The sequence below is a fragment of the Stegodyphus dumicola genome, chromosome 4 (genome assembly GCF_044657685.1).
Source record: "Stegodyphus dumicola isolate Sdum_Otavi_A_Nest chromosome 4, ASM4465768v1".
In the NCBI taxonomy this organism is placed as follows: domain Eukaryota; kingdom Metazoa; phylum Arthropoda; class Arachnida; order Araneae; family Eresidae; genus Stegodyphus; species Stegodyphus dumicola.
This window is the reverse complement of record NC_140771.1, coordinates 589,531-617,482: the sequence shown is the minus strand read 5'-3', so window position 1 is coordinate 617,482 and position 27,952 is coordinate 589,531. Positions and strand designations below refer to the sequence as shown.

The 27,952-nt window shown below is 35.9% G+C and overlaps 12 protein-coding genes, 1 long non-coding RNA gene, 3 other non-coding genes and 3 pseudogenes across 16 annotated transcripts in view; 10 read left to right on the top strand and 9 right to left on the bottom strand.

Annotated features, from left to right (window-relative positions):
- The window catches only part of LOC146997441 (uncharacterized), a 60,153-nt gene that overhangs the window by 15,110 nt on the left and 17,091 nt on the right, over positions 1-27,952 (top strand). Inside the window, exons 3-5 of the long non-coding RNA XR_015040564.1 lie at positions 3,033-3,227; positions 13,295-13,489; positions 22,036-22,230. This is a non-coding gene — a long non-coding RNA (uncharacterized LOC146997441). The remainder of the gene's footprint in view (positions 1-3,032; positions 3,228-13,294; positions 13,490-22,035; positions 22,231-27,952) is intronic.
- On the top strand, positions 217-1,084 carry LOC146997450 (histone H3). The gene has a single exon (XM_085814428.1). It carries the CDS (start codon positions 217-219, stop codon positions 625-627), a length of 411 nt encoding a protein of 136 aa, XP_085670554.1. The 3' UTR covers positions 628-1,084.
- On the bottom strand, positions 1,036-1,820 carry LOC118180168 (histone H2A). The gene has a single exon (XM_035349294.2). The coding sequence runs from the start codon at positions 1,706-1,708 to the stop codon at positions 1,334-1,336; it is 375 nt and encodes a 124-aa protein (XP_035205185.1). The 5' UTR covers positions 1,709-1,820; the 3' UTR covers positions 1,036-1,333.
- On the bottom strand, positions 7,637-8,040 carry LOC146997449 (histone H2B). The gene has a single exon (XM_085814435.1). It carries the CDS (start codon positions 8,038-8,040, stop codon positions 7,666-7,668), a length of 375 nt encoding a protein of 124 aa, XP_085670561.1. The 3' UTR covers positions 7,637-7,665.
- On the top strand, positions 8,259-8,377 carry LOC118180173 (5S ribosomal RNA). Its single transcript, XR_004756598.1, has one exon. It is a non-coding gene; the product is annotated as a 5S ribosomal RNA (ribosomal RNA).
- On the top strand, positions 8,827-9,294 carry LOC118180169 (histone H4). The gene has a single exon (XM_085814446.1). The coding sequence runs from the start codon at positions 8,827-8,829 to the stop codon at positions 9,136-9,138; it is 312 nt and encodes a 103-aa protein (XP_085670572.1). The 3' UTR covers positions 9,139-9,294.
- Positions 9,449-10,230, bottom strand: LOC118180160 (histone H1-III pseudogene; annotated as a pseudogene).
- LOC118180162 (histone H3) lies at positions 10,479-11,346 on the top strand. Its single transcript, XM_035349290.2, has one exon. The coding sequence runs from the start codon at positions 10,479-10,481 to the stop codon at positions 10,887-10,889; it is 411 nt and encodes a 136-aa protein (XP_035205181.1). The 3' UTR covers positions 10,890-11,346.
- Positions 11,298-12,082, bottom strand: LOC118180166 (histone H2A). The gene has a single exon (XM_035349293.2). It carries the CDS (start codon positions 11,968-11,970, stop codon positions 11,596-11,598), a length of 375 nt encoding a protein of 124 aa, XP_035205184.1. The 5' UTR covers positions 11,971-12,082; the 3' UTR covers positions 11,298-11,595.
- On the bottom strand, positions 16,378-16,781 carry LOC146997448 (histone H2B). The gene has a single exon (XM_085814434.1). The coding sequence runs from the start codon at positions 16,779-16,781 to the stop codon at positions 16,407-16,409; it is 375 nt and encodes a 124-aa protein (XP_085670560.1). The 3' UTR covers positions 16,378-16,406.
- LOC118205873 (5S ribosomal RNA) lies at positions 17,000-17,118 on the top strand. Its single transcript, XR_004761070.1, has one exon. It is a non-coding gene; the product is annotated as a 5S ribosomal RNA (ribosomal RNA).
- Positions 17,568-18,035, top strand: LOC118205871 (histone H4). Its single transcript, XM_085814444.1, has one exon. It carries the CDS (start codon positions 17,568-17,570, stop codon positions 17,877-17,879), a length of 312 nt encoding a protein of 103 aa, XP_085670570.1. The 3' UTR covers positions 17,880-18,035.
- LOC118190413 (histone H1-III pseudogene) lies at positions 18,190-18,971 on the bottom strand (annotated as a pseudogene).
- LOC118180030 (histone H3) lies at positions 19,220-20,087 on the top strand. The gene has a single exon (XM_035349179.2). The coding sequence runs from the start codon at positions 19,220-19,222 to the stop codon at positions 19,628-19,630; it is 411 nt and encodes a 136-aa protein (XP_035205070.2). The 3' UTR covers positions 19,631-20,087.
- LOC118180165 (histone H2A) lies at positions 20,039-20,823 on the bottom strand. The gene has a single exon (XM_035349292.2). It carries the CDS (start codon positions 20,709-20,711, stop codon positions 20,337-20,339), a length of 375 nt encoding a protein of 124 aa, XP_035205183.1. The 5' UTR covers positions 20,712-20,823; the 3' UTR covers positions 20,039-20,336.
- Positions 25,119-25,522, bottom strand: LOC118205868 (histone H2B). The gene has a single exon (XM_035378144.2). The coding sequence runs from the start codon at positions 25,520-25,522 to the stop codon at positions 25,148-25,150; it is 375 nt and encodes a 124-aa protein (XP_035234035.1). The 3' UTR covers positions 25,119-25,147.
- LOC118180035 (5S ribosomal RNA) lies at positions 25,741-25,859 on the top strand. The gene has a single exon (XR_004758423.1). It is a non-coding gene; the product is annotated as a 5S ribosomal RNA (ribosomal RNA).
- Positions 26,309-26,776, top strand: LOC118201596 (histone H4). The gene has a single exon (XM_035373720.2). The coding sequence runs from the start codon at positions 26,309-26,311 to the stop codon at positions 26,618-26,620; it is 312 nt and encodes a 103-aa protein (XP_035229611.2). The 3' UTR covers positions 26,621-26,776.
- LOC118180172 (histone H1-III pseudogene) lies at positions 27,125-27,712 on the bottom strand (annotated as a pseudogene).

Here is a 27,952-nt window from a genome sequence, read left to right as displayed (position 1 = left end):
CGATGGTAAATATCGAAATGAGGGTACCCCAATATGTGTGCGTAGACTTGGGGGAGGACACATGAGGCGGGGCTTAGAAATTTGACCTTTCATAGGTCTTGTATGCTCACGTGACCTATCAAACAGAGTTAAGAAATACGAATAGCCCGCGAAATTTTTATTATTTCTTGATTTCTAGTTGCGTTGTGAAGTGCTGAAGAAGCTCTTACTTTTGAGATGGCTCGTACGAAGCAGACTGCAAGGAAAAGTACTGGAGGTAAAGCTCCTAGGAAACAGTTAGCTACTAAGGCTGCGAGGAAAAGCGCACCAGCTACCGGTGGTGTTAAAAAACCTCATCGTTACAGGCCTGGTACTGTTGCTCTCAGGGAGATTCGTCGTTATCAGAAATCAACAGAATTGCTGATCCGCAAATTGCCTTTCCAACGTTTAGTCAGGGAAATTGCACAAGACTTTAAGACCGATCTTCGATTCCAGAGCTCAGCGGTTATGGCTCTTCAGGAAGCCAGTGAAGCTTACCTGGTAGGATTATTTGAAGATACCAACTTGTGCGCTATCCATGCCAAGAGAGTGACTATAATGCCGAAAGACATTCAGCTGGCTCGTCGTATTCGTGGCGAACGCGCTTAAGTGACATTTTGTTTTTAAAAAAAGGCCCTTTTCAGGGCCATACAAATAATGTAATAAGTTATGTTACAATAATTGCTTCCTTTTATTCCCTGCCTTTTTTTCCCCCATTAAAATTTTCTACTCATTCGAAAATCTTCCCTCTTTTCATTAAATATTTATGAGTTATTAAAATTGAATGCGCACATTCAAGTCTGCCAAATTTTTATTTCGAAATCATCACTTTATAAAGATTTCTTTCCTCTGACAGCAATTATTGTAACTGAGCTTATTAAATAATTTGTATGGCGCTTAAAAGTATTTATTCTTTGCAAAGTATGCATATCCAATCACTTTAATTCCGTTAGGAACTTAATATTCGAAATCTTTTTCACATGAATAATCTACGGATAGATGGCACCACTTACAAGATGTGTTTTAAAACATTGTTTATATACGATTAAAATATGAATTTTTGGGAGACATTTAATTTTAATTCCTTTAAGTTCCTCCTTAAATATTTGCATCATAATGGATGCAAATGTCTGTTACTCTCAACATTGTATTAAAATTAGATCTTATAGAACATATGATAAAGAAACAGAAAAATACACAATTGTACATGTGTCGCCTCTTTCTAATTCAAGCAATTAAGCATTTTCTTTTTGGTATATTTTTTGGCCCTTAAAAGGGCCTTTTTTTGAGGGTGGGTGGCAATGTCAAGGATAAGTTATGCTTTCTTTTCTGTCTTTTTTGGGAGTAGTACAGCCTGGATATTGGGAAGCACTCCACCCTGTGCAATAGTGACACCAGAGAGCAGTTTATTTAATTCCTCGTCGTTTCTTATAGCCAGCTGAAGATGTCTAGGAATGATTCTGGTCTTCTTGTTATCTCGAGCTGCATTACCAGCCAACTCCAGAACCTCAGCAGCCAAGTATTCTAAAACTGCAGCAAGATAGACGGGAGCGCCGGCACCTACTCTTTCAGCATAATTTCCTTTTCGCAAAAGACGATGAATACGACCAACAGGAAATTGAAGACCAGCACGACTGGATCGAGTCTTGCTCTTTCCCTTAACTTTGCCACCTTTACCACGACCAGACATGATGATATGATTGCAAGATTAATACAAAAATGACGCTCTAGAGACCCCCGTTTTATTAACTCTGTATCTACCATATTTAACCAATGAGCGCAAGACTTTGAAATGAATGGTCCAATAGAATTGTAGCTCTCAATCTCTGTTAGGCACCCTGTGTGGAAATATCAATTCATATTTTTAATTTATTTTTCCTTTATATTAACTAGTTAGCTTGTCGTACACCACTGACTTAAGTCATATCAAATACTAAAACATTGAGTAGAACCGTTTAATGACCAAGTATTTGTAATAAGAGAATATTATTGTTATTCAAGCATCTTCTGAATATTAATAAACAATATTTCTGCTAAGTAGATGAAAGAAACATGAAAAGAAAAGAAAAACATGTAGATAAATTCTACTATACTTGATATTGCTTCTCCTTCAACTGGCAAAATGTTTTATCATACAAAGCTGTGGTACATAGTTTCACTCTATATGTGTACTCATACTCTAGAGTACATATATAGGTGAGGAACTACTGATACTACATATGTATACGATTGAAATTAGAAATATACTCTTGAATGCAGATATACTTACCTCCAATAAGAATTAAAAATGCATGTATGTGTGTGTATATATATATATTACACTTAGTCCTCACTGGCACCCGAACATATTGGCCATTTCAAAACCCAGTAATTTATAATCACATTACTGGACAGTATCAGAAAAACATAACTAACATTATCAGATGTTTTCTATAACTGGTTGATACTAATTTGATATTTTGTATATGTTAGTTAAATCACTGAACGGAATTTTACATAACTTTAAAATTCGTTTTTATTAAGTACAGTAGATAGCATTAAAATTTAAACTCAGTAGTTCTCCATTTCCTATCCCTTCCTCCAAGGCCAAGAAGGTATTCATATTTCAAGAACAAGAAAAGGAAGGAAACTAAGCTTTACAGAAAATGCTTATTATAATACTTGCCATTCATGTACACTTTCATAACACAACAGAAAGTAGAAGAAACTATGTGCATGCATATTTAAATCATCTAACCATAAGTAATTTTAAAGATGGTTATGTCTTATTGAAACAGATTTATTAACCTAAATAGAAAATATGAAACATAAATATTATTTTTATACATTTTATTTCTATACTAAATCACGTTACATGACATAAAACAGAAGCAAAACACATAACAGGAAAGAGCTTGAATCAGTAAACTGTTGCCATTCACTGTGAAAATACAACTGTTGCCAATTACTGACAAAGTATGACTGTTGCCACTATATCTAATGAGATGAAGAGTAACCCTCAACATATCTTTCAGGATAGGCCAATAAATGAATTAATTCTTTAAAGCAGTGCCATTGTGATCACTCAACTTACAAAGTGTACAGATAGATGAATTTGCATCCTGTAGTGGAAGATGGTGCCTGTTTTGGTTAAAATAAAAAGTGCATCTTAAAGTTTCATTCTTCTTTGAAACATATGAATACATGAAACATGGATACTTATTGCAAAGGTAAGTGCATTGAACAGTATATTTTCGATCTGAATCGTATGTATGAAGCACAAGCTGTATGTTGGAAGCATTAAGCCATTTTGCCAAAGCATGTTTCTCTTATTAGAATTCTTGTTTCTAGTGTCTATTCTTTAAAGTATGTTTTTTTTAACAGTAATATTAATGTAATTATATGATGATTATGAGAATTGGTATTAATTGTGTTAAGTATTCAGAACATGTGTTTGAAAAACGATAGTATTCTGTCATTCTAAATGCTTGGTCACTTAGTTAGTATGTAACATTTTCATCTGAAAAATTAAGTAGTCTATTTCAAATGATAGTGCAATGGGTGATCTGTCCAAGAGGCATGACTGAAAACCAGTAACTGAATGTAACGAAGTGAAAAATCTGTACCTACTTTTACTAGCTTATTTACACTAAATTATTACTAATGGAATTTAAGAGATACTGAATTGATTGCAAATGATGTAATCAGATTTACACATCTCCATGCAATGTCGTGTGTAATTTGGGTTACTTTCTGATGAGTTTGATCAAATCAAGATATATATATATACAATGAATAAGGAAATTCCTACAAATTTGCTGTGCTCACTGTTGTGCCTCCTAATTAAAATCTTTTTATTGTCAGAGTAGGCATATTGGCACCAGTCCCGATTAACTATATTTGAAGATTTTGCCCAGAAACGATGGATGTATTGTAAATGGCATTTAATCTCACACAGCTGACACATGATGGTATGGAATATGACATGTAATGTTAAAGTAGTCATTTATTTCATCAAATGAAAGGACTTTTGTTGTTGCTGACAAAATTGAATATTTCCTGTTGGTTAAGTGCACAGTTGAAAACTTTAACGGTCAGTTCAGAGAGAGGAAATGAAGTCACTTGTTTCTGTGTTGTTACGTTGTAAAAAAAATGTGCTTGTGTTCAAGAAAGTGTAATTATCTTCGAAAAATTGAAATTCAAAGTCAAGTTAGATGCCTGTTTGTAATTTGGTGGGATGGAATGTTTGTATTAGAAACATCACATTTCCATGAAGTCGTAAAATTGATGAAAAGTGACAAAACGACTATCAAATATGAAGAAAAGGTTTATTAGTTATAAATGTGAGTAAGATGAATAGATTACAATACAAACAATGATGTGAAATCAATGAAAATTGGAAAAATCTGGTGATGTGTGAAATATGAAAAATATATTTATTAATTATAAAAGCAGGAATTTTATTAATTAATTATATACGAGAAAGAAGAAAAAAAATTATATATATGAAGGAATTTTATGCAGATCCCCGCCCCGCCCCCTACCTTCCTTCCTACCTACCTACCTACCTACAGCGGGATTCGAACCCGGGCCCTTCGGCCCAGTAGATAGTGTCACTAACCACTGTCCCGCCTCGACAGGCTAGCCACTTTCCTGTGTAGGCAGTACTTATGATATTTCGGATATTATAGAATGTCTTCATTCCAAGTATTCTGAGAAAGGCTTTGATCGAGCTAGTGAAACCATTTGTGGTGCATTCAGATGTCTTGCTCATCTTGTCCACAGAGTAACTACAGTGTATATCTTGCTTCAACACTGTATACGTATTCTTATGATGATTTCTGCCTCACTACGAACTCTCTACAACTAACCCACTGCTATGGATCTGCTAATACTTCTCTTCCTACTTCTACTTCAACTCACCTGTCTAAGACTTTCGTTATGCTACTCAACGTTCGAAAAGTTAAACATGTGTTTGAAAAACGATAGTATTCTGTCATTCTAAATGCTTGGTCACTTAGTTAGTATGTAACATTTTCATCTGAAAAATTAAGTAGTCTATTTCAAATGATAGTGCAATGGGTGATCTGTCCAAGAGGCATGACTGAAAACCAGTAACTGAATGTAACGAAGTGAAAAATCTGTACCTACTTTTACTAGCTTATTTACACTAAATTATTACTAATGGAATTTAAGAGATACTGAATTGATTGCAAATGATGTAATCAGATTTACACATCTCCATGCAATGTCGTGTGTAATTTGGGTTACTTTCTGATGAGTTTGATCAAATCAAGATATATATATATACAATGAATAAGGAAATTCCTACAAATTTGCTGTGCTCACTGTTGTGCCTCCTAATTAAAATCTTTTTATTGTCAGAGTAGGCATATTGGCACCAGTCCCGATTAACTATATTTGAAGATTTTGCCCAGAAACGATGGATGTATTGTAAATGGCATTTAATCTCACACAGCTGACACATGATGGTATGGAATATGACATGTAATGTTAAAGTAGTCATTTATTTCATCAAATGAAAGGACTTTTGTTGTTGCTGACAAAATTGAATATTTCCTGTTGGTTAAGTGCACAGTTGAAAACTTTAACGGTCAGTTCAGAGAGAGGAAATGAAGTCACTTGTTTCTGTGTTGTTACGTTGTAAAAAAAATGTGCTTGTGTTCAAGAAAGTGTAATTATCTTCGAAAAATTGAAATTCAAAGTCAAGTTAGATGCCTGTTTGTAATTTGGTGGGATGGAATGTTTGTATTAGAAACATCACATTTCCATGAAGTCGTAAAATTGATGAAAAGTGACAAAACGACTATCAAATATGAAGAAAAGGTTTATTAGTTATAAATGTGAGTAAGATGAATAGATTACAATACAAACAATGATGTGAAATCAATGAAAATTGGAAAAATCTGGTGATGTGTGAAATATGAAAAATATATTTATTAATTATAAAAGCAGGAATTTTATTAATTAATTATATACGAGAAAGAAGAAAAAAAATTATATATATGAAGGAATTTTATGCAGATCCCCGCCCCGCCCCCTACCTTCCTTCCTACCTACCTACCTACCTACAGCGGGATTCGAACCCGGGCCCTTCGGCCCAGTAGATAGTGTCACTAACCACTGTCCCGCCTCGACAGGCTAGCCACTTTCCTGTGTAGGCAGTACTTATGATATTTCGGATATTATAGAATGTCTTCATTCCAAGTATTCTGAGAAAGGCTTTGATCGAGCTAGTGAAACCATTTGTGGTGCATTCAGATGTCTTGCTCATCTTGTCCACAGAGTAACTACAGTGTATATCTTGCTTCAACACTGTATACGTATTCTTATGATGATTTCTGCCTCACTACGAACTCTCTACAACTAACCCACTGCTATGGATCTGCTAATACTTCTCTTCCTACTTCTACTTCAACTCACCTGTCTAAGACTTTCGTTATGCTACTCAACGTTCGAAAAGTTATCTAATTGTTATATTGGGAATTTTTTTTTTTTTTTTTTTTTCCATGTAGCCATGTCTGACGTGTATTCTTTTCTTCGAGTGATTAGTTTCATCAAACACGAAGCACACAGTTCTTTTACTTCTTATTATCGTGTATATGTTGCATTAGATCCATATATTGCCGGGGGGGTTAATTTGTGAAGAAAAGGACAGGGGGGAGCCAAGTTTCCAACCTGTCGTTGTAATAATAGTAAATTCTCCTGTCACGTTGTCATGAAGCTAATTAACTCTCTGAGCATTACGGGCTTAGCCTTGATGACTCTTTCATTTTGTACCTTGATTCCTTTTCTTCCAATATACATCCAAACTGAAATCAGATACGTTAACTCTTTAAAATCCAGACCCTTCGCTAAGCTGTATCCTCAAAATACCCGAACCGCCCGAAATACTTTACCAGTTTCACAGCAATTTCCTCACCTCCCCGTCCATTAATGCAGAAAATAGGTGTAAAGATTTCCAATGACATCCTTTGTACTTTCTAACAAAGATTCCATTAGCCTTTGACCCCATTCTTTATAAAACTATTCTGAAGGTCAGATCAACAAGCCTTTCCAGCTTTGTTATGATCACAACTGAGAGATTGTATCTCAACGAAATGTCACGATCATCCAAAAGATAAAAAAACCTCTTAGGACAAGCTGTCTGCAGTAAACTGATACAATGCATTTGGGGAAAGTGCACCTGCTACTGCATACCTTAGGGGGAGAGAGGGAAGAAAAGAAGATTACAATCTCGGGCGGATTTGGATGTGAAGGAGTTAAAAGCTAGCAGAAATTTTCATGTATAATGAATGGGGAAGGCAAACTTCTGTATGGAAGTTTCCGGCCTTAACGCTGAGAAGGTTAAATATGATGTACTATTATGGTTATCATCAAATTCCATTGCAAATGTTGTCTGCATTTTCAATTATCTTTCAAATTAGACTCGCATTTTCCAATTTCTTTGGTTTCCATGTATATATATAAGGATACTATTTGGTAAGTCCTTTCAATGAATTCATTTAAGACAGCCAGTAAGAAGTAATAAATTGAACAATGAATGATATGTGTCATAGGATTTAAAGATAAGCAAGCAACAGCTAATCTTAAGCATTTTCTGGCCCTGAAAAGGGCCTTTTTTTTTATGCTGAAAGCTTTGAAAATTTACTTCGAGCTGGTGTACTTGGTGACAGCTTTGGTACCTTCTGAAACAGCATGTTTTGCCAATTCACCAGGCAGCAACAGTCGCACTGCAGTTTGAATTTCTCGGCTAGTGATGGTGCTCCTCTTATTGTAATGAGCTAAACGAGAAGATTCTGCTGCAATTCTCTCAAAGATGTCATTAACAAAAGAATTCATAATTGACATTGCCTTGCTCGAAATACCAGTGTCAGGATGAACCTGTTTCAAAACTTTGTAGATGTAAATAGCAAAAGATTCCTTCCTTCGCTTCTTCCTCTTTTTCTTGTCACCAGCTCGAACAGCTTTCTGGGCCTTTCCAGCTTTCTTAACAGCTTTTCCAGATGCTTGGGGAGGCATTTTCAAATTCTACGAATGAGATGAATCACACCTGAAAGGCCGTATTTATGCATTTTGGCCGTTTTCCTTTTCAACCAATCACAAACATCATGATGTAACCTATTTTTTGAGAGAGAAAATGTAATGGGGAGGTTAAAAGAATTTGTATATGAAATACATTTTTGAAAGAAAATTGAGTTTCGTTTACGTACATATTATTTTGTTGTCAAATTAACCCTGTCAACGGCCACACCGTGCTGAAAGTACCGGTTCTCGTCCGAACACCGCAGTCAAGCAGCGTCGGGCGCGGTCAGTACTTGGGAGGGTGACCACCTGGGAACACCGCGTGCTGTTGACATTTTTGTCCTCTTGCAAATTTTTATGTATCCGTACTAATAATTATTAATTCAAAATACATATTTTTTGTGTGTGTGTCTGATAGGAAAAGCTATAGTTATATAAAACACTGATAACTGATGACATGCAAGCCTTAATCTTATGCTACATTTATAATGACACCAATCTGTTGAAATAAAAATTCTCGTTCTCCTGATCTGTTCTCAATTATAATACTTTACATACCATATAAAACAGTTTATATGAACTTAAAAAAAAAAAAAATACCCTGAGGACACTTAACACAAAAGGATATTACATTAATTGTTGTAAATCCTACTAACGCCATATTGATAGTATTCTTATTGGTCGAACAGAGACCTTTGATCACGTGACACGCACGGAAAAATAGCATAAATAAAAGTGCCTGAGAACCGAAATCCGTTTTTCTGATATTTCAGTGTTGCAAAAATGTCTGGCCGTGGTAAAGGAGGCAAAGGTCTTGGTAAAGGGGGTGCCAAAAGGCATCGCAAGGTCTTGAGAGATAACATCCAGGGTATCACAAAACCAGCAATTAGGCGCTTGGCAAGACGAGGTGGAGTAAAGCGTATTTCCGGCCTCATCTATGAGGAAACGCGAGGAGTTCTGAAAGTTTTCTTGGAAAATGTGATCCGAGATGCTGTCACCTACACAGAGCATGCCAAGAGGAAAACTGTCACTGCTATGGATGTCGTTTATGCATTAAAGAGACAGGGACGTACTCTATATGGATTTGGAGGTTAAATATCATTACCTTGCCCTAATTCCCCCCCCCCCAAAAGGCCCTTTTCAGGGCCATACAAATTTTTAAAAAAGATATGCCTTTATTGTAAAATTTCTCGCTATAACAGTACTCCCGATTTAATTATATCGGTTTAAATCATTATCTACTTAAGCTGTATGAATCGAATTAAAATTAGCATTTTATATTCCTTCTTTAAAAAGTTACACACCAATAAAAATAAATCTATTTTTTTTATAAAGTATTTGTATTCATTAAATCTTTTTTTGTGAAGAAGTATTGATTATTTTTTAATACTTCATTGGCCGGTCAGATGGAGGCCTCTCTTCTTCAGGAGCAAAGGAAAAAGAAAGCTTTCTTCTGAAGAGGACAGACTTGTGTTTCGCATTAAATATTACATATCTACTATTCATAGGCACACTAATAAAGGCATATCTTTATTAAAATTTGTATGGCTCTGAAAAGAGCCTTTTTTTTTTTTTTAATTATTTCAGTCCATCATCCTTTCACTTTTTGCCTTTCTTTGGAGTGGCTTTTTTAACTGCTTTAAGTTTCTTTGCTTTGGGAGGCTTCGGCTTCGTTGCTTTCACAACTTTCTTTGGGCTTTTTGCTTTACTCACTTTTTTAACGCTCGTTTTTTTGGCAGCAGGCTTTTTCTTCTCCTCTTTTGCTTTAGCTGGTTTCTTTGCAGGCGCTTTAGCTTTCTTCGCCGGTGATGCAGCTGCCTTCTTTGGCTTCTTCTCTTGCTTTCCTGACTCCTTATTTTTATGGCCAGATGCACTAACTTTGAATGAACCAGTAGCTCCCTTTCCTTTCGTCTGAACTAGGCTTCCACCAGCTACAGCACTCTTCAGATACTTCTTGATAAAAGGGGTCAAACGGTCAATATCCACTTTGTGATGCGATGCAATATGCTTCTTAATGGCTTGAAGAGAAGAGCCACCCCGTTCTTTCAAACTCGTAATAGCCTCTACGACCATAGCTGAAACTTTAGGATGTGATGGTATCGTCTTCGGTTTCTTACTCGCTGATTTCTTCGCCTTCTTTGGCGTAGCAGCAGCAGGTGAAGATGAAACGGTCTCTTCGGTTGACATTGTTAGGCCTCCGAACGAACGAACTAACTGTCCGATGGTAAATATCGAAATGAGGGTACCCCAATATGTGTGCGTAGACTTGGGGGAGGACACATGAGGCGGGGCTTAGAAATTTGACCTTTCATAGGTCTTGTATGCTCACGTGACCTATCAAACAGAGTTAAGAAATACGAATAGCCCGCGAAATTTTTATTATTTCTTGATTTCTAGTTGCGTTGTGAAGTGCTGAAGAAGCTCTTACTTTTGAGATGGCTCGTACGAAGCAGACTGCAAGGAAAAGTACTGGAGGTAAAGCTCCTAGGAAACAGTTAGCTACTAAGGCTGCGAGGAAAAGCGCACCAGCTACCGGTGGTGTTAAAAAACCTCATCGTTACAGGCCTGGTACTGTTGCTCTCAGGGAGATTCGTCGTTATCAGAAATCAACAGAATTGCTGATCCGCAAATTGCCTTTCCAACGTTTAGTCAGGGAAATTGCACAAGACTTTAAGACCGATCTTCGATTCCAGAGCTCAGCGGTTATGGCTCTTCAGGAAGCCAGTGAAGCTTACCTGGTAGGATTATTTGAAGATACCAACTTGTGCGCTATCCATGCCAAGAGAGTGACTATAATGCCGAAAGACATTCAGCTGGCTCGTCGTATTCGTGGCGAACGCGCTTAAGTGACATTTTGTTTTTAAAAAAAGGCCCTTTTCAGGGCCATACAAATAATGTAATAAGTTATGTTACAATAATTGCTTCCTTTTATTCCCTGCCTTTTTTTCCCCCATTAAAATTTTCTACTCATTCGAAAATCTTCCCTCTTTTCATTAAATATTTATGAGTTATTAAAATTGAATGCGCACATTCAAGTCTGCCAAATTTTTATTTCGAAATCATCACTTTATAAAGATTTCTTTCCTCTGACAGCAATTATTGTAACTGAGCTTATTAAATAATTTGTATGGCGCTTAAAAGTATTTATTCTTTGCAAAGTATGCATATCCAATCACTTTAATTCCGTTAGGAACTTAATATTCGAAATCTTTTTCACATGAATAATCTACGGATAGATGGCACCACTTACAAGATGTGTTTTAAAACATTGTTTATATACGATTAAAATATGAATTTTTGGGAGACATTTAATTTTAATTCCTTTAAGTTCCTCCTTAAATATTTGCATCATAATGGATGCAAATGTCTGTTACTCTCAACATTGTATTAAAATTAGATCTTATAGAACATATGATAAAGAAACAGAAAAATACACAATTGTACATGTGTCGCCTCTTTCTAATTCAAGCAATTAAGCATTTTCTTTTTGGTATATTTTTTGGCCCTTAAAAGGGCCTTTTTTTGAGGGTGGGTGGCAATGTCAAGGATAAGTTATGCTTTCTTTTCTGTCTTTTTTGGGAGTAGTACAGCCTGGATATTGGGAAGCACTCCACCCTGTGCAATAGTGACACCAGAGAGCAGTTTATTTAATTCCTCGTCGTTTCTTATAGCCAGCTGAAGATGTCTAGGAATGATTCTGGTCTTCTTGTTATCTCGAGCTGCATTACCAGCCAACTCCAGAACCTCAGCAGCCAAGTATTCTAAAACTGCAGCAAGATAGACGGGAGCGCCGGCACCTACTCTTTCAGCATAATTTCCTTTTCGCAAAAGACGATGAATACGACCAACAGGAAATTGAAGACCAGCACGACTGGATCGAGTCTTGCTCTTTCCCTTAACTTTGCCACCTTTACCACGACCAGACATGATGATATGATTGCAAGATTAATACAAAAATGACGCTCTAGAGACCCCCGTTTTATTAACTCTGTATCTACCATATTTAACCAATGAGCGCAAGACTTTGAAATGAATGGTCCAATAGAATTGTAGCTCTCAATCTCTGTTAGGCACCCTGTGTGGAAATATCAATTCATATTTTTAATTTATTTTTCCTTTATATTAACTAGTTAGCTTGTCGTACACCACTGACTTAAGTCATATCAAATACTAAAACATTGAGTAGAACCGTTTAATGACCAAGTATTTGTAATAAGAGAATATTATTGTTATTCAAGCATCTTCTGAATATTAATAAACAATATTTCTGCTAAGTAGATGAAAGAAACATGAAAAGAAAAGAAAAACATGTAGATAAATTCTACTATACTTGATATTGCTTCTCCTTCAACTGGCAAAATGTTTTATCATACAAAGCTGTGGTACATAGTTTCACTCTATATGTGTACTCATACTCTAGAGTACATATATAGGTGAGGAACTACTGATACTACATATGTATACGATTGAAATTAGAAATATACTCTTGAATGCAGATATACTTACCTCCAATAAGAATTAAAAATGCATGTATGTGTGTGTATATATATATATTACACTTAGTCCTCACTGGCACCCGAACATATTGGCCATTTCAAAACCCAGTAATTTATAATCACATTACTGGACAGTATCAGAAAAACATAACTAACATTATCAGATGTTTTCTATAACTGGTTGATACTAATTTGATATTTTGTATATGTTAGTTAAATCACTGAACGGAATTTTACATAACTTTAAAATTCGTTTTTATTAAGTACAGTAGATAGCATTAAAATTTAAACTCAGTAGTTCTCCATTTCCTATCCCTTCCTCCAAGGCCAAGAAGGTATTCATATTTCAAGAACAAGAAAAGGAAGGAAACTAAGCTTTACAGAAAATGCTTATTATAATACTTGCCATTCATGTACACTTTCATAACACAACAGAAAGTAGAAGAAACTATGTGCATGCATATTTAAATCATCTAACCATAAGTAATTTTAAAGATGGTTATGTCTTATTGAAACAGATTTATTAACCTAAATAGAAAATATGAAACATAAATATTATTTTTATACATTTTATTTCTATACTAAATCACGTTACATGACATAAAACAGAAGCAAAACACATAACAGGAAAGAGCTTGAATCAGTAAACTGTTGCCATTCACTGTGAAAATACAACTGTTGCCAATTACTGACAAAGTATGACTGTTGCCACTATATCTAATGAGATGAAGAGTAACCCTCAACATATCTTTCAGGATAGGCCAATAAATGAATTAATTCTTTAAAGCAGTGCCATTGTGATCACTCAACTTACAAAGTGTACAGATAGATGAATTTGCATCCTGTAGTGGAAGATGGTGCCTGTTTTGGTTAAAATAAAAAGTGCATCTTAAAGTTTCATTCTTCTTTGAAACATATGAATACATGAAACATGGATACTTATTGCAAAGGTAAGTGCATTGAACAGTATATTTTCGATCTGAATCGTATGTATGAAGCACAAGCTGTATGTTGGAAGCATTAAGCCATTTTGCCAAAGCATGTTTCTCTTATTAGAATTCTTGTTTCTAGTGTCTATTCTTTAAAGTATGTTTTTTTTAACAGTAATATTAATGTAATTATATGATGATTATGAGAATTGGTATTAATTGTGTTAAGTATTCAGAACATGTGTTTGAAAAACGATAGTATTCTGTCATTCTAAATGCTTGGTCACTTAGTTAGTATGTAACATTTTCATCTGAAAAATTAAGTAGTCTATTTCAAATGATAGTGCAATGGGTGATCTGTCCAAGAGGCATGACTGAAAACCAGTAACTGAATGTAACGAAGTGAAAAATCTGTACCTACTTTTACTAGCTTATTTACACTAAATTATTACTAATGGAATTTAAGAGATACTGAATTGATTGCAAATGATGTAATCAGATTTACACATCTCCATGCAATGTCGTGTGTAATTTGGGTTACTTTCTGATGAGTTTGATCAAATCAAGATATATATATATACAATGAATAAGGAAATTCCTACAAATTTGCTGTGCTCACTGTTGTGCCTCCTAATTAAAATCTTTTTATTGTCAGAGTAGGCATATTGGCACCAGTCCCGATTAACTATATTTGAAGATTTTGCCCAGAAACGATGGATGTATTGTAAATGGCATTTAATCTCACACAGCTGACACATGATGGTATGGAATATGACATGTAATGTTAAAGTAGTCATTTATTTCATCAAATGAAAGGACTTTTGTTGTTGCTGACAAAATTGAATATTTCCTGTTGGTTAAGTGCACAGTTGAAAACTTTAACGGTCAGTTCAGAGAGAGGAAATGAAGTCACTTGTTTCTGTGTTGTTACGTTGTAAAAAAAATGTGCTTGTGTTCAAGAAAGTGTAATTATCTTCGAAAAATTGAAATTCAAAGTCAAGTTAGATGCCTGTTTGTAATTTGGTGGGATGGAATGTTTGTATTAGAAACATCACATTTCCATGAAGTCGTAAAATTGATGAAAAGTGACAAAACGACTATCAAATATGAAGAAAAGGTTTATTAGTTATAAATGTGAGTAAGATGAATAGATTACAATACAAACAATGATGTGAAATCAATGAAAATTGGAAAAATCTGGTGATGTGTGAAATATGAAAAATATATTTATTAATTATAAAAGCAGGAATTTTATTAATTAATTATATACGAGAAAGAAGAAAAAAAATTATATATATGAAGGAATTTTATGCAGATCCCCGCCCCGCCCCCTACCTTCCTTCCTACCTACCTACCTACCTACAGCGGGATTCGAACCCGGGCCCTTCGGCCCAGTAGATAGTGTCACTAACCACTGTCCCGCCTCGACAGGCTAGCCACTTTCCTGTGTAGGCAGTACTTATGATATTTCGGATATTATAGAATGTCTTCATTCCAAGTATTCTGAGAAAGGCTTTGATCGAGCTAGTGAAACCATTTGTGGTGCATTCAGATGTCTTGCTCATCTTGTCCACAGAGTAACTACAGTGTATATCTTGCTTCAACACTGTATACGTATTCTTATGATGATTTCTGCCTCACTACGAACTCTCTACAACTAACCCACTGCTATGGATCTGCTAATACTTCTCTTCCTACTTCTACTTCAACTCACCTGTCTAAGACTTTCGTTATGCTACTCAACGTTCGAAAAGTTATCTAATTGTTATATTGGGAATTTTTTTTTTTTTTTTTTTTTCCATGTAGCCATGTCTGACGTGTATTCTTTTCTTCGAGTGATTAGTTTCATCAAACACGAAGCACACAGTTCTTTTACTTCTTATTATCGTGTATATGTTGCATTAGATCCATATATTGCCGGGGGGGTTAATTTGTGAAGAAAAGGACAGGGGGGAGCCAAGTTTCCAACCTGTCGTTGTAATAATAGTAAATTCTCCTGTCACGTTGTCATGAAGCTAATTAACTCTCTGAGCATTACGGGCTTAGCCTTGATGACTCTTTCATTTTGTACCTTGATTCCTTTTCTTCCAATATACATCCAAACTGAAATCAGATACGTTAACTCTTTAAAATCCAGACCCTTCGCTAAGCTGTATCCTCAAAATACCCGAACCGCCCGAAATACTTTACCAGTTTCACAGCAATTTCCTCACCTCCCCGTCCATTAATGCAGAAAATAGGTGTAAAGATTTCCAATGACATCCTTTGTACTTTCTAACAAAGATTCCATTAGCCTTTGACCCCATTCTTTATAAAACTATTCTGAAGGTCAGATCAACAAGCCTTTCCAGCTTTGTTATGATCACAACTGAGAGATTGTATCTCAACGAAATGTCACGATCATCCAAAAGATAAAAAAACCTCTTAGGACAAGCTGTCTGCAGTAAACTGATACAATGCATTTGGGGAAAGTGCACCTGCTACTGCATACCTTAGGGGGAGAGAGGGAAGAAAAGAAGATTACAATCTCGGGCGGATTTGGATGTGAAGGAGTTAAAAGCTAGCAGAAATTTTCATGTATAATGAATGGGGAAGGCAAACTTCTGTATGGAAGTTTCCGGCCTTAACGCTGAGAAGGTTAAATATGATGTACTATTATGGTTATCATCAAATTCCATTGCAAATGTTGTCTGCATTTTCAATTATCTTTCAAATTAGACTCGCATTTTCCAATTTCTTTGGTTTCCATGTATATATATAAGGATACTATTTGGTAAGTCCTTTCAATGAATTCATTTAAGACAGCCAGTAAGAAGTAATAAATTGAACAATGAATGATATGTGTCATAGGATTTAAAGATAAGCAAGCAACAGCTAATCTTAAGCATTTTCTGGCCCTGAAAAGGGCCTTTTTTTTTATGCTGAAAGCTTTGAAAATTTACTTCGAGCTGGTGTACTTGGTGACAGCTTTGGTACCTTCTGAAACAGCATGTTTTGCCAATTCACCAGGCAGCAACAGTCGCACTGCAGTTTGAATTTCTCGGCTAGTGATGGTGCTCCTCTTATTGTAATGAGCTAAACGAGAAGATTCTGCTGCAATTCTCTCAAAGATGTCATTAACAAAAGAATTCATAATTGACATTGCCTTGCTCGAAATACCAGTGTCAGGATGAACCTGTTTCAAAACTTTGTAGATGTAAATAGCAAAAGATTCCTTCCTTCGCTTCTTCCTCTTTTTCTTGTCACCAGCTCGAACAGCTTTCTGGGCCTTTCCAGCTTTCTTAACAGCTTTTCCAGATGCTTGGGGAGGCATTTTCAAATTCTACGAATGAGATGAATCACACCTGAAAGGCCGTATTTATGCATTTTGGCCGTTTTCCTTTTCAACCAATCACAAACATCATGATGTAACCTATTTTTTGAGAGAGAAAATGTAATGGGGAGGTTAAAAGAATTTGTATATGAAATACATTTTTGAAAGAAAATTGAGTTTCGTTTACGTACATATTATTTTGTTGTCAAATTAACCCTGTCAACGGCCACACCGTGCTGAAAGTACCGGTTCTCGTCCGAACACCGCAGTCAAGCAGCGTCGGGCGCGGTCAGTACTTGGGAGGGTGACCACCTGGGAACACCGCGTGCTGTTGACATTTTTGTCCTCTTGCAAATTTTTATGTATCCGTACTAATAATTATTAATTCAAAATACATATTTTTTGTGTGTGTGTCTGATAGGAAAAGCTATAGTTATATAAAACACTGATAACTGATGACATGCAAGCCTTAATCTTATGCTACATTTATAATGACACCAATCTGTTGAAATAAAAATTCTCGTTCTCCTGATCTGTTCTCAATTATAATACTTTACATACCATATAAAACAGTTTATATGAACTTAAAAAAAAAAAAAATACCCTGAGGACACTTAACACAAAAGGATATTACATTAATTGTTGTAAATCCTACTAACGCCATATTGATAGTATTCTTATTGGTCGAACAGAGACCTTTGATCACGTGACACGCACGGAAAAATAGCATAAATAAAAGTGCCTGAGAACCGAAATCCGTTTTTCTGATATTTCAGTGTTGCAAAAATGTCTGGCCGTGGTAAAGGAGGCAAAGGTCTTGGTAAAGGGGGTGCCAAAAGGCATCGCAAGGTCTTGAGAGATAACATCCAGGGTATCACAAAACCAGCAATTAGGCGCTTGGCAAGACGAGGTGGAGTAAAGCGTATTTCCGGCCTCATCTATGAGGAAACGCGAGGAGTTCTGAAAGTTTTCTTGGAAAATGTGATCCGAGATGCTGTCACCTACACAGAGCATGCCAAGAGGAAAACTGTCACTGCTATGGATGTCGTTTATGCATTAAAGAGACAGGGACGTACTCTATATGGATTTGGAGGTTAAATATCATTACCTTGCCCTAATTCCCCCCCCCCCAAAAGGCCCTTTTCAGGGCCATACAAATTTTTAAAAAAGATATGCCTTTATTGTAAAATTTCTCGCTATAACAGTACTCCCGATTTAATTATATCGGTTTAAATCATTATCTACTTAAGCTGTATGAATCGAATTAAAATTAGCATTTTATATTCCTTCTTTAAAAAGTTACACACCAATAAAAATAAATCTATTTTTTTTATAAAGTATTTGTATTCATTAAATCTTTTTTTGTGAAGAAGTATTGATTATTTTTTAATACTTCATTGGCCGGTCAGATGGAGGCCTCTCTTCTTCAGGAGCAAAGGAAAAAGAAAGCTTTCTTCTGAAGAGGACAGACTTGTGTTTCGCATTAAATATTACATATCTACTATTCATAGGCACACTAATAAAGGCATATCTTTATTAAAATTTGTATGGCTCTGAAAAGAGCCTTTTTTTTTTTTTTAATTATTTCAGTCCATCATCCTTTCACTTTTTGCCTTTCTTTGGAGTGGCTTTTTTAACTGCTTTAAGTTTCTTTGCTTTGGGAGGCTTCGGCTTCGTTGCTTTCACAACTTTCTTTGGGCTTTTTGCTTTACTCACTTTTTTAACGCTCGTTTTTTTGGCAGCAGGCTTTTTCTTCTCCTCTTTTGCTTTAGCTGGTTTCTTTGCAGGCGCTTTAGCTTTCTTCGCCGGTGATGCAGCTGCCTTCTTTGGCTTCTTCTCTTGCTTTCCTGACTCCTTATTTTTATGGCCAGATGCACTAACTTTGAATGAACCAGTAGCTCCCTTTCCTTTCGTCTGAACTAGGCTTCCACCAGCTACAGCACTCTTCAGATACTTCTTGATAAAAGGGGTCAAACGGTCAATATCCACTTTGTGATGCGATGCAATATGCTTCTTAATGGCTTGAAGAGAAGAGCCACCCCGTTCTTTCAAACTCGTAATAGCCTCTACGACCATAGCTGAAACTTTAGGATGTGATGGTATCGTCTTCGGTTTCTTACTCGCTGATTTCTTCGCCTTCTTTGGCGTAGCAGCAGCAGGTGAAGATGAAACGGTCTCTTCGGTTGACATTGTTAGGCCTCCGAACGAACGAACTAACTGTCCGATGGTAAATATCGAAATGAGGGTACCCCAATATGTGTGCGTAGACTTGGGGGAGGACACATGAGGCGGGGCTTAGAAATTTGACCTTTCATAGGTCTTGTATGCTCACGTGACCTATCAAACAGAGTTAAGAAATACGAATAGCCCGCGAAATTTTTATTATTTCTTGATTTCTAGTTGCGTTGTGAAGTGCTGAAGAAGCTCTTACTTTTGAGATGGCTCGTACGAAGCAGACTGCAAGGAAAAGTACTGGAGGTAAAGCTCCTAGGAAACAGTTAGCTACTAAGGCTGCGAGGAAAAGCGCACCAGCTACCGGTGGTGTTAAAAAACCTCATCGTTACAGGCCTGGTACTGTTGCTCTCAGGGAGATTCGTCGTTATCAGAAATCAACAGAATTGCTGATCCGCAAATTGCCTTTCCAACGTTTAGTCAGGGAAATTGCACAAGACTTTAAGACCGATCTTCGATTCCAGAGCTCAGCGGTTATGGCTCTTCAGGAAGCCAGTGAAGCTTACCTGGTAGGATTATTTGAAGATACCAACTTGTGCGCTATCCATGCCAAGAGAGTGACTATAATGCCGAAAGACATTCAGCTGGCTCGTCGTATTCGTGGCGAACGCGCTTAAGTGACATTTTGTTTTTAAAAAAAGGCCCTTTTCAGGGCCATACAAATAATGTAATAAGTTATGTTACAATAATTGCTTCCTTTTATTCCCTGCCTTTTTTTCCCCCATTAAAATTTTCTACTCATTCGAAAATCTTCCCTCTTTTCATTAAATATTTATGAGTTATTAAAATTGAATGCGCACATTCAAGTCTGCCAAATTTTTATTTCGAAATCATCACTTTATAAAGATTTCTTTCCTCTGACAGCAATTATTGTAACTGAGCTTATTAAATAATTTGTATGGCGCTTAAAAGTATTTATTCTTTGCAAAGTATGCATATCCAATCACTTTAATTCCGTTAGGAACTTAATATTCGAAATCTTTTTCACATGAATAATCTACGGATAGATGGCACCACTTACAAGATGTGTTTTAAAACATTGTTTATATACGATTAAAATATGAATTTTTGGGAGACATTTAATTTTAATTCCTTTAAGTTCCTCCTTAAATATTTGCATCATAATGGATGCAAATGTCTGTTACTCTCAACATTGTATTAAAATTAGATCTTATAGAACATATGATAAAGAAACAGAAAAATACACAATTGTACATGTGTCGCCTCTTTCTAATTCAAGCAATTAAGCATTTTCTTTTTGGTATATTTTTTGGCCCTTAAAAGGGCCTTTTTTTGAGGGTGGGTGGCAATGTCAAGGATAAGTTATGCTTTCTTTTCTGTCTTTTTTGGGAGTAGTACAGCCTGGATATTGGGAAGCACTCCACCCTGTGCAATAGTGACACCAGAGAGCAGTTTATTTAATTCCTCGTCGTTTCTTATAGCCAGCTGAAGATGTCTAGGAATGATTCTGGTCTTCTTGTTATCTCGAGCTGCATTACCAGCCAACTCCAGAACCTCAGCAGCCAAGTATTCTAAAACTGCAGCAAGATAGACGGGAGCGCCGGCACCTACTCTTTCAGCATAATTTCCTTTTCGCAAAAGACGATGAATACGACCAACAGGAAATTGAAGACCAGCACGACTGGATCGAGTCTTGCTCTTTCCCTTAACTTTGCCACCTTTACCACGACCAGACATGATGATATGATTGCAAGATTAATACAAAAATGACGCTCTAGAGACCCCCGTTTTATTAACTCTGTATCTACCATATTTAACCAATGAGCGCAAGACTTTGAAATGAATGGTCCAATAGAATTGTAGCTCTCAATCTCTGTTAGGCACCCTGTGTGGAAATATCAATTCATATTTTTAATTTATTTTTCCTTTATATTAACTAGTTAGCTTGTCGTACACCACTGACTTAAGTCATATCAAATACTAAAACATTGAGTAGAACCGTTTAATGACCAAGTATTTGTAATAAGAGAATATTATTGTTATTCAAGCATCTTCTGAATATTAATAAACAATATTTCTGCTAAGTAGATGAAAGAAACATGAAAAGAAAAGAAAAACATGTAGATAAATTCTACTATACTTGATATTGCTTCTCCTTCAACTGGCAAAATGTTTTATCATACAAAGCTGTGGTACATAGTTTCACTCTATATGTGTACTCATACTCTAGAGTACATATATAGGTGAGGAACTACTGATACTACATATGTATACGATTGAAATTAGAAATATACTCTTGAATGCAGATATACTTACCTCCAATAAGAATTAAAAATGCATGTATGTGTGTGTATATATATATATTACACTTAGTCCTCACTGGCACCCGAACATATTGGCCATTTCAAAACCCAGTAATTTATAATCACATTACTGGACAGTATCAGAAAAACATAACTAACATTATCAGATGTTTTCTATAACTGGTTGATACTAATTTGATATTTTGTATATGTTAGTTAAATCACTGAACGGAATTTTACATAACTTTAAAATTCGTTTTTATTAAGTACAGTAGATAGCATTAAAATTTAAACTCAGTAGTTCTCCATTTCCTATCCCTTCCTCCAAGGCCAAGAAGGTATTCATATTTCAAGAACAAGAAAAGGAAGGAAACTAAGCTTTACAGAAAATGCTTATTATAATACTTGCCATTCATGTACACTTTCATAACACAACAGAAAGTAGAAGAAACTATGTGCATGCATATTTAAATCATCTAACCATAAGTAATTTTAAAGATGGTTATGTCTTATTGAAACAGATTTATTAACCTAAATAGAAAATATGAAACATAAATATTATTTTTATACATTTTATTTCTATACTAAATCACGTTACATGACATAAAACAGAAGCAAAACACATAACAGGAAAGAGCTTGAATCAGTAAACTGTTGCCATTCACTGTGAAAATACAACTGTTGCCAATTACTGACAAAGTATGACTGTTGCCACTATATCTAATGAGATGAAGAGTAACCCTCAACATATCTTTCAGGATAGGCCAATAAATGAATTAATTCTTTAAAGCAGTGCCATTGTGATCACTCAACTTACAAAGTGTACAGATAGATGAATTTGCATCCTGTAGTGGAAGATGGTGCCTGTTTTGGTTAAAATAAAAAGTGCATCTTAAAGTTTCATTCTTCTTTGAAACATATGAATACATGAAACATGGATACTTATTGCAAAGGTAAGTGCATTGAACAGTATATTTTCGATCTGAATCGTATGTATGAAGCACAAGCTGTATGTTGGAAGCATTAAGCCATTTTGCCAAAGCATGTTTCTCTTATTAGAATTCTTGTTTCTAGTGTCTATTCTTTAAAGTATGTTTTTTTTAACAGTAATATTAATGTAATTATATGATGATTATGAGAATTGGTATTAATTGTGTTAAGTATTCAGAACATGTGTTTGAAAAACGATAGTATTCTGTCATTCTAAATGCTTGGTCACTTAGTTAGTATGTAACATTTTCATCTGAAAAATTAAGTAGTCTATTTCAAATGATAGTGCAATGGGTGATCTGTCCAAGAGGCATGACTGAAAACCAGTAACTGAATGTAACGAAGTGAAAAATCTGTACCTACTTTTACTAGCTTATTTACACTAAATTATTACTAATGGAATTTAAGAGATACTGAATTGATTGCAAATGATGTAATCAGATTTACACATCTCCATGCAATGTCGTGTGTAATTTGGGTTACTTTCTGATGAGTTTGATCAAATCAAGATATATATATATACAATGAATAAGGAAATTCCTACAAATTTGCTGTGCTCACTGTTGTGCCTCCTAATTAAAATCTTTTTATTGTCAGAGTAGGCATATTGGCACCAGTCCCGATTAACTATATTTGAAGATTTTGCCCAGAAACGATGGATGTATTGTAAATGGCATTTAATCTCACACAGCTGACACATGATGGTATGGAATATGACATGTAATGTTAAAGTAGTCATTTATTTCATCAAATGAAAGGACTTTTGTTGTTGCTGACAAAATTGAATATTTCCTGTTGGTTAAGTGCACAGTTGAAAACTTTAACGGTCAGTTCAGAGAGAGGAAATGAAGTCACTTGTTTCTGTGTTGTTACGTTGTAAAAAAAATGTGCTTGTGTTCAAGAAAGTGTAATTATCTTCGAAAAATTGAAATTCAAAGTCAAGTTAGATGCCTGTTTGTAATTTGGTGGGATGGAATGTTTGTATTAGAAACATCACATTTCCATGAAGTCGTAAAATTGATGAAAAGTGACAAAACGACTATCAAATATGAAGAAAAGGTTTATTAGTTATAAATGTGAGTAAGATGAATAGATTACAATACAAACAATGATGTGAAATCAATGAAAATTGGAAAAATCTGGTGATGTGTGAAATATGAAAAATATATTTATTAATTATAAAAGCAGGAATTTTATTAATTAATTATATACGAGAAAGAAGAAAAAAAATTATATATATGAAGGAATTTTATGCAGATCCCCGCCCCGCCCCCTACCTTCCTTCCTACCTACCTACCTACCTACAGCGGGATTCGAACCCGGGCCCTTCGGCCCAGTAGATAGTGTCACTAACCACTGTCCCGCCTCGACAGGCTAGCCACTTTCCTGTGTAGGCAGTACTTATGATATTTCGGATATTATAGAATGTCTTCATTCCAAGTATTCTGAGAAAGGCTTTGATCGAGCTAGTGAAACCATTTGTGGTGCATTCAGATGTCTTGCTCATCTTGTCCACAGAGTAACTACAGTGTATATCTTGCTTCAACACTGTATACGTATTCTTATGATGATTTCTGCCTCACTACGAACTCTCTACAACTAACCCACTGCTATGGATCTGCTAATACTTCTCTTCCTACTTCTACTTCAACTCACCTGTCTAAGACTTTCGTTATGCTACTCAACGTTCGAAAAGTTATCTAATTGTTATATTGGGAATTTTTTTTTTTTTTTTTTTTTCCATGTAGCCATGTCTGACGTGTATTCTTTTCTTCGAGTGATTAGTTTCATCAAACACGAAGCACACAGTTCTTTTACTTCTTATTATCGTGTATATGTTGCATTAGATCCATATATTGCCGGGGGGGTTAATTTGTGAAGAAAAGGACAGGGGGGAGCCAAGTTTCCAACCTGTCGTTGTAATAATAGTAAATTCTCCTGTCACGTTGTCATGAAGCTAATTAACTCTCTGAGCATTACGGGCTTAGCCTTGATGACTCTTTCATTTTGTACCTTGATTCCTTTTCTTCCAATATACATCCAAACTGAAATCAGATACGTTAACTCTTTAAAATCCAGACCCTTCGCTAAGCTGTATCCTCAAAATACCCGAACCGCCCGAAATACTTTACCAGTTTCACAGCAATTTCCTCACCTCCCCGTCCATTAATGCAGAAAATAGGTGTAAAGATTTCCAATGACATCCTTTGTACTTTCTAACAAAGATTCCATTAGCCTTTGACCCCATTCTTTATAAAACTATTCTGAAGGTCAGATCAACAAGCCTTTCCAGCTTTGTTATGATCACAACTGAGAGATTGTATCTCAACGAAATGTCACGATCATCCAAAAGATAAAAAAACCTCTTAGGACAAGCTGTCTGCAGTAAACTGATACAATGCATTTGGGGAAAGTGCACCTGCTACTGCATACCTTAGGGGGAGAGAGGGAAGAAAAGAAGATTACAATCTCGGGCGGATTTGGATGTGAAGGAGTTAAAAGCTAGCAGAAATTTTCATGTATAATGAATGGGGAAGGCAAACTTCTGTATGGAAGTTTCCGGCCTTAACGCTGAGAAGGTTAAATATGATGTACTATTATGGTTATCATCAAATTCCATTGCAAATGTTGTCTGCATTTTCAATTATCTTTCAAATTAGACTCGCATTTTCCAATTTCTTTGGTTTCCATGTATATATATAAGGATACTATTTGGTAAGTCCTTTCAATGAATTCATTTAAGACAGCCAGTAAGAAGTAATAAATTGAACAATGAATGATATGTGTCATAGGATTTAAAGATAAGCAAGCAACAGCTAATCTTAAGCATTTTCTGGCCCTGAAAAGGGCCTTTTTTTTTATGCTGAAAGCTTTGAAAATTTACTTCGAGCTGGTGTACTTGGTGACAGCTTTGGTACCTTCTGAAACAGCATGTTTTGCCAATTCACCAGGCAGCAACAGTCGCACTGCAGTTTGAATTTCTCGGCTAGTGATGGTGCTCCTCTTATTGTAATGAGCTAAACGAGAAGATTCTGCTGCAATTCTCTCAAAGATGTCATTAACAAAAGAATTCATAATTGACATTGCCTTGCTCGAAATACCAGTGTCAGGATGAACCTGTTTCAAAACTTTGTAGATGTAAATAGCAAAAGATTCCTTCCTTCGCTTCTTCCTCTTTTTCTTGTCACCAGCTCGAACAGCTTTCTGGGCCTTTCCAGCTTTCTTAACAGCTTTTCCAGATGCTTGGGGAGGCATTTTCAAATTCTACGAATGAGATGAATCACACCTGAAAGGCCGTATTTATGCATTTTGGCCGTTTTCCTTTTCAACCAATCACAAACATCATGATGTAACCTATTTTTTGAGAGAGAAAATGTAATGGGGAGGTTAAAAGAATTTGTATATGAAATACATTTTTGAAAGAAAATTGAGTTTCGTTTACGTACATATTATTTTGTTGTCAAATTAACCCTGTCAACGGCCACACCGTGCTGAAAGTACCGGTTCTCGTCCGAACACCGCAGTCAAGCAGCGTCGGGCGCGGTCAGTACTTGGGAGGGTGACCACCTGGGAACACCGCGTGCTGTTGACATTTTTGTCCTCTTGCAAATTTTTATGTATCCGTACTAATAATTATTAATTCAAAATACATATTTTTTGTGTGTGTGTCTGATAGGAAAAGCTATAGTTATATAAAACACTGATAACTGATGACATGCAAGCCTTAATCTTATGCTACATTTATAATGACACCAATCTGTTGAAATAAAAATTCTCGTTCTCCTGATCTGTTCTCAATTATAATACTTTACATACCATATAAAACAGTTTATATGAACTTAAAAAAAAAAAAAATACCCTGAGGACACTTAACACAAAAGGATATTACATTAATTGTTGTAAATCCTACTAACGCCATATTGATAGTATTCTTATTGGTCGAACAGAGACCTTTGATCACGTGACACGCACGGAAAAATAGCATAAATAAAAGTGCCTGAGAACCGAAATCCGTTTTTCTGATATTTCAGTGTTGCAAAAATGTCTGGCCGTGGTAAAGGAGGCAAAGGTCTTGGTAAAGGGGGTGCCAAAAGGCATCGCAAGGTCTTGAGAGATAACATCCAGGGTATCACAAAACCAGCAATTAGGCGCTTGGCAAGACGAGGTGGAGTAAAGCGTATTTCCGGCCTCATCTATGAGGAAACGCGAGGAGTTCTGAAAGTTTTCTTGGAAAATGTGATCCGAGATGCTGTCACCTACACAGAGCATGCCAAGAGGAAAACTGTCACTGCTATGGATGTCGTTTATGCATTAAAGAGACAGGGACGTACTCTATATGGATTTGGAGGTTAAATATCATTACCTTGCCCTAATTCCCCCCCCCCCAAAAGGCCCTTTTCAGGGCCATACAAATTTTTAAAAAAGATATGCCTTTATTGTAAAATTTCTCGCTATAACAGTACTCCCGATTTAATTATATCGGTTTAAATCATTATCTACTTAAGCTGTATGAATCGAATTAAAATTAGCATTTTATATTCCTTCTTTAAAAAGTTACACACCAATAAAAATAAATCTATTTTTTTTATAAAGTATTTGTATTCATTAAATCTTTTTTTGTGAAGAAGTATTGATTATTTTTTAATACTTCATTGGCCGGTCAGATGGAGGCCTCTCTTCTTCAGGAGCAAAGGAAAAAGAAAGCTTTCTTCTGAAGAGGACAGACTTGTGTTTCGCATTAAATATTACATATCTACTATTCATAGGCACACTAATAAAGGCATATCTTTATTAAAATTTGTATGGCTCTGAAAAGAGCCTTTTTTTTTTTTTTAATTATTTCAGTCCATCATCCTTTCACTTTTTGCCTTTCTTTGGAGTGGCTTTTTTAACTGCTTTAAGTTTCTTTGCTTTGGGAGGCTTCGGCTTCGTTGCTTTCACAACTTTCTTTGGGCTTTTTGCTTTACTCACTTTTTTAACGCTCGTTTTTTTGGCAGCAGGCTTTTTCTTCTCCTCTTTTGCTTTAGCTGGTTTCTTTGCAGGCGCTTTAGCTTTCTTCGCCGGTGATGCAGCTGCCTTCTTTGGCTTCTTCTCTTGCTTTCCTGACTCCTTATTTTTATGGCCAGATGCACTAACTTTGAATGAACCAGTAGCTCCCTTTCCTTTCGTCTGAACTAGGCTTCCACCAGCTACAGCACTCTTCAGATACTTCTTGATAAAAGGGGTCAAACGGTCAATATCCACTTTGTGATGCGATGCAATATGCTTCTTAATGGCTTGAAGAGAAGAGCCACCCCGTTCTTTCAAACTCGTAATAGCCTCTACGACCATAGCTGAAACTTTAGGATGTGATGGTATCGTCTTCGGTTTCTTACTCGCTGATTTCTTCGCCTTCTTTGGCGTAGCAGCAGCAGGTGAAGATGAAACGGTCTCTTCGGTTGACATTGTTAGGCCTCCGAACGAACGAACTAACTGTCCGATGGTAAATATCGAAATGAGGGTACCCCAATATGTGTGCGTAGACTTGGGGGAGGACACATGAGGCGGGGCTTAGAAATTTGACCTTTCATAGGTCTTGTATGCTCACGTGACCTATCAAACAGAGTTAAGAAATACGAATAGCCCGCGAAATTTTTATTATTTCTTGATTTCTAGTTGCGTTGTGAAGTGCTGAAGAAGCTCTTA